The following is a 10,160-nucleotide window of genomic DNA, read 5'->3' as shown; positions in this document are numbered from 1 at the left end:
TTCTCTCCATCCTCTTCTTTATATCACATTTTGTACTGAGGGCGGAGCTTACCAACCAAGAGTTAACATCGGATCCTAACCTGAAGTCAAAAGCTAACCCGGAGTCAAAGTCAATCTCAGAACTATAACTTGAGATTTGGGCTAAGTAGGGAGCTAATTTTATTCACTAAAGCAATAACTGGACCCGTTTTAACTCAGGTTAGTAAGCGCCAAACAAAAAAAGGGATTCCTTTTTGAGTGTCCTTGAAAACGACCATTACGGACCTCTAGCCCTCGGCTGATTCCGCCAATACTCGGAAAAGTCATTCGTGTTTCCTCGTGAACCAATCCCGAAGCACGTTCAACTCCGAGGGAGTTCTCGTGAGGGCTCGTAAGTCAAGTATTGACGGAAATTACCGAGAGCTTACGAACGCTGTTAGTAAGCGCCAAACAAAAAGGGGAGTTTCCTTTTAGAGTGTCATTGGAAACGGCCGTTACATGCCTCCAACTCTCGGACTCGGTTAGTTTCGCGAATACTCGGAAAAGTCATTCGTGTTTCCTCGTCAACAAATCCCGAAGCACCTCCAACTCCGATCGTGTATTTTCGAAAGTTTTCGCGAGGGTTCGCAAGTCAAGTGACGTTGACGAAAATTACCGAAAGCTTACGAATGCAGGCGTAACGTTCCGAGTGGGGACTGGGAGGCGTGACTTCGGACTTCGGCTTTATTCGGTTTTGTCCGGAGAAGACAGTTCGGTGACGTCAGCCAGGTAGGCGCGGTAGGCGAGATTTTGAGCCTGGAGATCTTCCATGGGGAGGGAACGGCGATAGTGGGTGCCTGCTCCGTGAGAGACAACCTGAGAAAAATGGAATGAAATAAAGAAAACTTGTGACCCGAAAAATACAACCCCGAGTCCCCGACCTAAATTTCTCACTTAAGTACAAGATAAAATCTTAGGTTCAAAGGGCTCTGGTTCCCAAACTAAGTTTGGACTTTGGAATCTTAGGCCAGCCACTCACTACCAGGTAGACCTGACAATCGGACCTGATCAGGAGTACCTGTCAGGTCTACCTGATAGTGAGTAGGCCTTACTCTCATAAATTTAACAGACTTACATGCTAGAATGCTATCTACAGCAAACTCATGTGGTAAGCTCATTCAGGTAGTACCTAATTTGAATACATTTAGAGTGTTAGGCACATTGCATACCTAACAGCATTTACCAGGGGTCAATATAAATTTAACCCTCTGCTAATTCTATGAATTTGGTGGATGTGCCAAAATTCTCTACTCTGCCTTTTCTTCAGAAGTTTAGCTTGAAAATATGTATTTATTGTTTTAAAAAAGTCCATTGCCTAGTTAGATTGGAGGTTAGAACGTCTGCCTTGTAAGCGCTAGGCCGGAGGTTCGATTCCCGCCCGGGGCGTATTTTATCCTGAACTGATAACGTTCTCGGAAAGGCTGGCTTTCGATTTCGAGACGATAAGACCTCAGCAGTGACAGCTGTCTCTATCAAACCTCTTATACATATGTATTAAAAAAAAAAAAATGAAAAAATCTCACTCACCTGGTAAGAATCATGTCCAGAGCCTCCACCACCTCCGTGGCTGGACAGTTTCTTGAGGGCGATAATGGCGGACAGGGCCAGAGCTAGTTTGGCCAAGATGAGGGCTTTGCCCGCCAGCAGGGCCAGTGCCATGAAGGAGAGAGGGATCATCATACCGCCCATCAGGAAAGGCCAAAGCATCCATAGTCTATTCTTGTTTTAATGAATGAATGCACGCCCGAGACTCGAGATTTTCGAAGACAAGGAAAAAATTCGTATTCATCGTGAAATTTCTAAATTTCCTTGAATACCAACTTCAGCCATAAAAGAATTATGCTCTCACTTTTACATATTGAAGTTATATCAAAAGGCGTTATCAGTAGAAATGAACCTATAAAAACGTCTATGTAGACTTTAGATGTTTCCAAATTTGCTGGAGGACCCAAAATCTGTTCTAATACTAGTATATTTCGTTCAATCCATGATAGAAACAGCTAACAATGTCAATCAACCAAAAAACTATCAGAAAGTACGATACATCTATCAAATTATGGGATAATTAATTGTTTTGATAGAGGTTTAACCTCACTGGAGGTATATCTGCAAAGGATTTTAGTAAAAGGGGTTTTTAAACCGCCATTCGGCGACAAGCTAAAAGCATCCTCTCATTAACCTCACCCAGAGTGGTGTCAGGAGTCAGGACCGACCAGATAAAGCCAGCAAGTCATTACGCAGATCGTCACCAATTCGGATACCAACCAAGCGCATCGTTACTCAACTTCAGTGCTCAATGGAGAACTGGTACATTGCTTCCGCCGCTGGGCAGTGGCTGGCCTTATACGCAAAACCATGTTTTACAGTAGGATCTGAGACAATGGTCCATCGCGCCTCAGAATACAAAGACTTTTTTTTTAGTAACCAAAAAAAATTTTGGACCTAGGTGATCTGGGGGTTACCGATCGCCCAAAATTCGTGCTTAACTCTATCTTGATAATCTACTCAAGGAAGCACCACAGAGATTACAGTATAGCATATAGCTAAAAAGCTAGAACATAGATTATACTGTTGATCTAATTCTAAACTCAGAGGGGATCCTTTCTTCGAACGACGAACAGTTTTATTAAATAGGTATATACCTATACTTAGCTTTGTATGTAGATAGTTTATTATTAGGTTTGTATGTAAGTTAGGTAGTCTATTAGACTTCCAAGCCTACCTATTAGGTAGGGTTGGTAAGAAGTTTAAAGGTAGGTAGATTACCGTTACCACGCATATTCAGGAAAGTGGATGCCCTGTAATCTGCATAAGTTAGGTAGGTACTCTAAAAGGTAGGTTGGTAGCTGACGGTCGAGATATAAATAAAATCCAAGTGGTGTGAGCAATTCTTCTTCTCCTCCTCCTCAAAAGAAAAAAAAAACTCCACCATCAGATCTTCTTTGGGTCTATCCATTGTCACCATTCCACGGAGAAGCGGAGATATTCCGTAAAAATCTTTTGTCAAAACTTTGCCAAAATTTCCGAGTATTTTCGCCGTCTTCTGCCTATAAATTCAATGACTCATCATCTTGTGCCAGATGGTTTTCTTCAGTCTTCATCAGATGACAATGCATACCTTTCGATACCAACATTTCACTGGTAAATCAAGTTCCTACTCTAGGAATAAGAAATGGTAAATTTGTCATCTCCACTAGTGAAAACAACTGTAGATAATTTAGCAATGTAGTAATAAGATGTTTACTAATATCGGAACATAATATAAGAATAAAAGACTTGGTTTTCTTCAGTCTTCATCAGATGACAATGCACACCTTTCGATACCAACATTTCACTGGTAAATCAAGTCCCTACTCTAGAAATAAAAGACGGTAGTTTTGTCATCTCCACTAATAAAATCATGGGAATAAGGAACGGTATTTTTGACATCTCCACTAATAAAATTACTAAAGGTTAATGTAGGAATAAGGTTTTTACTTTTTACTCATATCGAGACTTACAGAGCAGGGATAAGAGACGAGAGTTTTGTCATCTCCACTAATAAAATCATGGGAATAAGGAACGGTATTTTTGACATCTCCACTAATAAAATTACTAAAGGTTAATGTAGGAATAAGGTTTTTACTTTTTACTCATATCGGGACTTACAGAGCAGGAATAAGAGACGAGAGTTTTGTCATCTCCACTAATAAAATCATGGGAATATGGGACGGAATTTTCGACACCTCCACTAGGCAAACCAACTGTAGGAATTAGGCATAAGGTTTTACACTGATGGTACTCACAGGGCAGAACTTCATCTCGTGACCAAGTCTTCAGTATAATGGTAGACACGTAGGATGCTGGAATGTCCTCCATATATTACCTATATCTCTCCATGTAATGTACTCATACATCTCTCTATATCGATAATCTCCAGTGGACAATAGATCACTTTCTCCACACATAGATAGTTGCTGATTTCAATATGTGTTTCCATGTAGAAGAAATATTCTATATATTTTTCTAGGAAAAGAGAATAATGGAAATACTTGCATGTGATGATGGTATATTGGATGATGGTATTGATGAGAAGACATCACCAAAAAAAATTCATCATGTGAATTTTTCGGTGTTATAGTAGTGTTGAAATTTCTAGTTCACATATAAAATTTCACACTTTGAAAAAATTCAAAGGACTTTGTTATTCACACTTTGCAAAAATTTGGACGTGATACCTACCACAAAAGAAAATCTTGGAAAAACATTACATAATTATGACGAGGTTTTTTGTGGTTTGTAATGGTAAGGTCTTATTGTCCCGAAGAAAAAGAAGAAGAAGAACAGAGAAGAAAGATAGGACAGGAGAAAGCCAGCCGTTCCGAAGAACGAACCTTATTTGTTAAGGATAAAATCCGCCTAGGGCGGGACTCAAACCCGCGACCTATCGCTTGCAAGACAGGTAAAAAATCTATTCGCCCATCAGATAAAATTTAATTTGATTTGAATCAAACGATGAGAAAGTTCTCTTATCAATAAGATTATTTATTTTATTAGAATCGTCTTTTATAGGCAAGTTGGCAGGTAGGTGGTAAGGATCTAAATTGATATAGCTTACATATATAGGTATAAGATGTAGATCAAATCAAATTTCTGAATTTCAATAGAGCTAAAAGTGAAAACTAATCAGGAACTGCCAGCCTAGTTAGCTTGGTTGGTAGCGCGTCTACGTCTGCCTTGTAAGCGCTAGGTTCGATTCCCGCCCGGGGCATATTTTATCCCAAATAGATAAGGTTCGTTCTCGGAACGACTAGCTTTCTCGTCCTCCTTCTCTCTTCGTTTTCGGGACGATAAGACCTTAGCAGTTACAGTTCCCTCTGTCAAACCTCTAAAAAAAAGTTATCCATCTGATTCTCAGATACACCTGTTGCAAGTTCCAGACCTGTTGCAAGTTTCATCCAAACAGTGTGAGAGAGACAAGAATAAATTACTATCACAAATTGATCTTCAAATCTTGATTCTGAGTTTCAATCTCAAAAAATAAATGATAGAAAGCCTGATTGCCTGAATTTTAGTGCCATATCTTTGGTCCTGTTTTGTGAGAGCTAATTTATCATTCTGAACTATGAGAGCTATTAGCTTTGAGTGTCGAAAACAGAGCTGGCGATGTATACAACCTGATTTATCATTAGGTCTTTCATGTTCTGTCAGTCCTACAATGTTCAGAAATTACCTGTAGGTAATAGAGAAGAAATACAAATGCTTTCATTTTTGTATAAAAATAAAAAAAAAGGTTTATTTTTCTTGCTTGCAATAATAAATAAGGGAGTGTACACAAATAAATAACAACGGATTTCAATTCCCATGCCAGTTCTCCTGAGTCTTTATTAAATTAACAATAGCTTATCCGTATTAACTGACTCACCAATTCTCGACGTATCCACGCCAAGAATTCGACCAATCTCTCAATCCGAAGACAATGTGAACCCGATATCAGATTGGATCTTAACCCGTTGAGTGACTGATGTAGCCAACAGGAGTCGGTGACACTCTTGCTCTGGGTCCTCGTTAAAAATACCCTAACGGACTAAGAAAGGACAACAAAGAAAGGAATAGGATAAATGGAAGAAGTAAGGAAGTACGAGAATGCCATAAGAAGGAAACCTATCCAAAAGACTAGGTTTGTAAATCCAAGTTCTGAAAAATTGATCCAGGATTCCTACAAAACGAGATTTTGTATGAACGCCTGGTAATTCAAATTGGATATGCAATGTGCTAATCATTATGTACAGAACTCGTCTACAAAAATCTTAGTACTTAGTACACAAGTCACAAACATAACTCAGATAAAAGTTCTGTTAGTAGGTACATATATTATGTGTTTTAGAACTGGATTTTAGAACGTACCTAGCTTTTTCGTGATTTTCATTCTTCTTCTACATAATCCTATGTACATTTTTTTTACATAGTCTGTGTCAAATAACTCAAAAGAATACAAGAAGATAGCAAGTTAAAGCTATCTATCACTATACCTACTAATCCCATTATAGTACTAAGCTTTGTAAAGATATACCTCACCGTACCATGTATCTATGGTTCATTAAACAATATTTCGTCTGTAACTATTTATTTTAGCTTACCTATTTTTAGCTGTAAGCCTACGAATACATATATCACTAATCACTCACTATAATACTATAGAGTACCATGCTTCTCAATATTAATACTAATACAGGATAGGAGAAAGCCTGTCGTTCCGAACAAGGCACTCTTAGCTGACAGCTGAAATTGTTTTGGTTAATTTTGTACTCTGGTGTTCCGTCGTCTCCACTAAATAATATTGGTGGATGTGTACTTGTGTACATTTTTCCCAAAAAATATCAACAAAACGTTTATCGGCATATACGCTACCTCCCAAAATAATGAGCTACCTTCCAAATAAGTTGAATATAACTTTTAAATTCGGCTACTTGGGACACCCTGTATGGCACTATACCATAGGGCCATAGTAATTGCCCAATGACCAGTAATTCACAACTGGAAAGTGGTACGAACTTTCAAGAGTCTGAAACTCTCACTAGTTGAACTTTAATGCGATTCATCATCAAAAACCCTAGAGGGAGTGGCCTCAGTGGTCAACTTTTATTGTTAGCCATTCTCATGTATTGTGAATTAAGCTGGTCCAGTAATTCTTAGACAAATATTGGGAGAACCAAACCTGACGGAACCTAAAAGTGTATGAAGATTCATTGGTTGGATGGAAAAACTCACAGATTGAGAATCCCCTAAGAAATTTTACATTGCAAAGCCCAACTTTTCGGAGATAAAATTCTATAACTTGTTAAGCATTCGTGCATTCATGCTTAACACAATTAAAATTCCTTTAGACTTTAGATTCTCTCACAAAATTGCAACTCAATATACTCTATTAACATCACTATGCAGAATTATTTACATATCTGTTTATGTAACTGTTTATATATTTCTGTAATTTTATATACTTCTATCGGTTTATACACTTATTTACTTACATCTGGTTGTGTATTCATTTATCCTTCTTATTCACATTTGGACATCTCCGCAGGAAACACGTCTTCGAGAAAGTGGTTTGTTAAAGAAAGGTCTCGGTGAAGAATCGAAACCTATAAACCAACTCAACCTATACCTAATGCCTATACCTGGTCAAATAAATACAAGTTTACTGGAGAAGTAGAGATAGGTATTTGGTCTACAAGATATTTCTACAACCACGAATGGGAAAAAAAAGTTTCAGAACAAGGTTCGATCCCCGCAAGGTATTGAATTTCTGAACTAGGAAGAAAGTTGTGGGTATTAGAGAAATACAGGTTCCGGAAAAAAAAAAAAAAAAAAAAAAAAAAAAAAAAAAACTGATCAGGAGAAAGTTTCTAGTAGGTATAATATATATCTTTTATAGGTAGTATCAAGTAGTTGAGAATCAGAAGGTATCTCTACCTACCTGTAAGCCATATCCACTACCTACCTGTAAGCCATATCCAGTACCTACCTGTAAGCCATATCCACTACCTACCTGTAAGCCATATCTACTACCTACCTACCTGTAAGCTGTAGTCTAGGTAATATTATTAGTGGTACAGTTAGACATCGAGGGAACCGTGAGATTAACCCGTGAGTAACTCAGTGACCAAGAAATTAATGTTTTTTTTTTAGATAGGTTGTTCTCAGTTCTGATCTAGAAATCTTTTCAATCATTGACACTCGATTTTTGTGACGTGAGATCAATTTCTCTTCGTTCAGCCTTGAATGATAGCTGCAAGGAATCGTGTGTTCTCACTCTCCTCACGAAAGTTGGACCTGAATTCTTCGCCTTAAAAGTACACAAAAAAAGTAAAAAGAGGAAAGAAATGATTCCTAGAATAAACGAAAAATTGTTGTACACGTGCTCTCACGAATGTATGAGTATGACAGTAGCACACCTGCCTGTAAGCGCTAGGTCCCGGGTTCGATTCCCACAGTGACCAGAATTGAGAGCAGCAAGAGTTTGACTCGATTTGAGAGAGTTACCTATGTGCTCAGACAGACCATCAAAAAAAGTAGATAAGTGGTAGGTAGATCGGTAAGTGTAATTTCCCTACTACACCTCCTCAGCTGTCTTCATGAAGCCGCCTGCACTGAGCAATAACCAGCAACCAGCAACACGTGATATGCTAGATTTTAGTCTAGATCTAAGCCGGCCACTCACTATCAGGTAGACCTGACAGGCCGACCTAATCAGGTGTAGGTACCTGTCAGGTCTACCTGATAGTGTGTGGCTGGTCCTGAATTGTCCTAGACGGTCACACGTCCAGCATCCAGATATCAGGGAAGATAGCTGTAATAATAATAATAGACTCTTGAATGTAAGGCAACCACTAGGCGAAGTTAACGCCGGAGGCGTTCTCTACCACCTAACCCTTAGAGCTCCATTATTATGTGAACATCATACCTACTCCTGAAAATCTTGAGTTAAGGCTTACAATAGGTAGGTGAAGTTATTGTTGGAACGTAGCGTTGATTTGATACTTGTGGACCATCCGAAGCAGAATGTGAATAATGTCGATGTTGTTACAATAAAACGCCTGGTATCAATCATTACAGGCTAGTCGATATGCAAAATGTAGTTCTCTACCACCTAACCCTTAGAGCTCCATTATTATGTGGACATCATAGGTACCTACTCCTGAAAATCTTGAGTTAAAGCTTACAATAGGTGAAGTTATTGTTGGAACGTGGCGTCGATACTACTTGTGGACCATCCGAAGGACCGAAGCAGAATGTGAATAATGTCGATGTTGTTACAATAAAACGCCTGGTATCAATCATTACAGGCTAGTCGATATGCAAAATGTATGTCTCAAAGCTGCCTAATCAGAAAATCAGGGCACATTGCATATCAGATTTTGTTTTCAGGCGTTAAAGGAAAATCAAATCTTGTTTTATGGTAGGTACCTATTTGATTTTGATGAAATAACGAAGTTGTCACAATAAAACGCCTGGTATCAATTACAGGCTAGTCGATATGCAAAATGTATGTCCCAAAGCTTCCTAATCAGAAAATCAGGGCACATTGCATATCAGATTTTGTTTTCAGGCGTTAAAGGAAAATCAAATCTTGTTTTATGGTAGGTACCTACCTATTTGATTTTGATGAAATACTGAGAAAATAAAAAGACAACTTATAGGTAATTGAATTTCTTGATCAATTTGAAGTACAAGTAGGCATAAATATTATTTACAAAAATAAATTTGATACTCAATAATAAATAGTGAAAATAAAAAAAAGAAATTAGTAAAGATATACCTAGATCATATAAATAAATAATAAATAGATGAGGATGAAACAAAAGCTTTGTTGGAGAACCTAGTGAGAAGCAAGAAGAAGAAAATGTTTGTAGCTAAAGTTTAAAGCTAAAATGGATTACATTGAGAAAAACTTTGGAGACTTAACTAGAAAATGGCAAAATCTGAAGGGAATAATACATAGAAAGTAAAAAAAGTACCCACTAAAAAGTATCTAAAAAAGTCATCTTGTAGGTTCTTTGTTCTAAAGAGTCTGATAGTAGGAGCCTTTGAAGAGATTTATTCTATCTAGAAATTATTCGGTAACTCTAACTTGTTTCAGATCTTTGTTTCGAAATGTTTCGCACCATTGCATTGAGCAAAACTAATTATTATCATCTGATATTCTGGTCCTTTAACAGCAGTTCATGTTAAATTTCGATAAATTACCTATGTTGTTCTCTATGATTCTTTCTTTGTAATTTCTTCCACCTCTTCATTATTCTCTTTCCTTTCCTCATCCGCCTCATTATTTTGCTTCTTTTTCCTCACAATTCACTCTTATTTTCTCTTTCTCGTTCTATTTAGAACGATCTTTGATTTTAGATTTTTTTCTATCTCCCAATTAAACGGTACCCCAAATATGTTAATTGAAATTCGACTGTCCACTATAACCATTAGCCGTAAAGAGATAGACGGCTTAAGAATAGAATAGAATGGAATATACTGTGTTTATCTATTTATCCTGCTCCAACGGGACTGAAAAGTCCCGTTTTACCCACGGGACTGCATGAAAAGTCCCGTTTTAAAGTCTTGTTTTTCGTCAACAAGCTACTCGCGTTCTGCAGGTAAACGGGTACCAGTAG

General features: G+C 37.9%; 1 protein-coding gene across 1 annotated transcript in view; it reads right to left on the bottom strand.

The window, feature by feature from the left end:
• Positions 1 to 611: 611 nt before the first annotated feature.
• Positions 612 to 10,160, bottom strand: part of LOC103510390 — a 24,754-nt gene continuing 15,205 nt past the window's right edge. Inside the window, exons 3-4 of the mRNA XM_026824443.1 lie at positions 1,546 to 1,737; positions 612 to 834 (exon numbers count right to left, since the gene is read on the bottom strand). Coding sequence (XP_026680244.1) covers positions 703 to 834; positions 1,546 to 1,737 — 324 coding nt within the window. The 3' untranslated portion in view covers positions 612 to 702. The remainder of the gene's footprint in view (positions 835 to 1,545; positions 1,738 to 10,160) is intronic.

This window comes from Diaphorina citri, unplaced genomic scaffold (genome assembly GCF_000475195.1).
Source record: "Diaphorina citri unplaced genomic scaffold, Diaci psyllid genome assembly version 1.1 scaffold593, whole genome shotgun sequence".
NCBI lineage: Eukaryota > Metazoa > Arthropoda > Insecta > Hemiptera > Psyllidae > Diaphorina > Diaphorina citri.
Note: the sequence above shows the minus strand (reverse complement) of the source record. Positions and strands in the feature narration are given on the sequence as shown.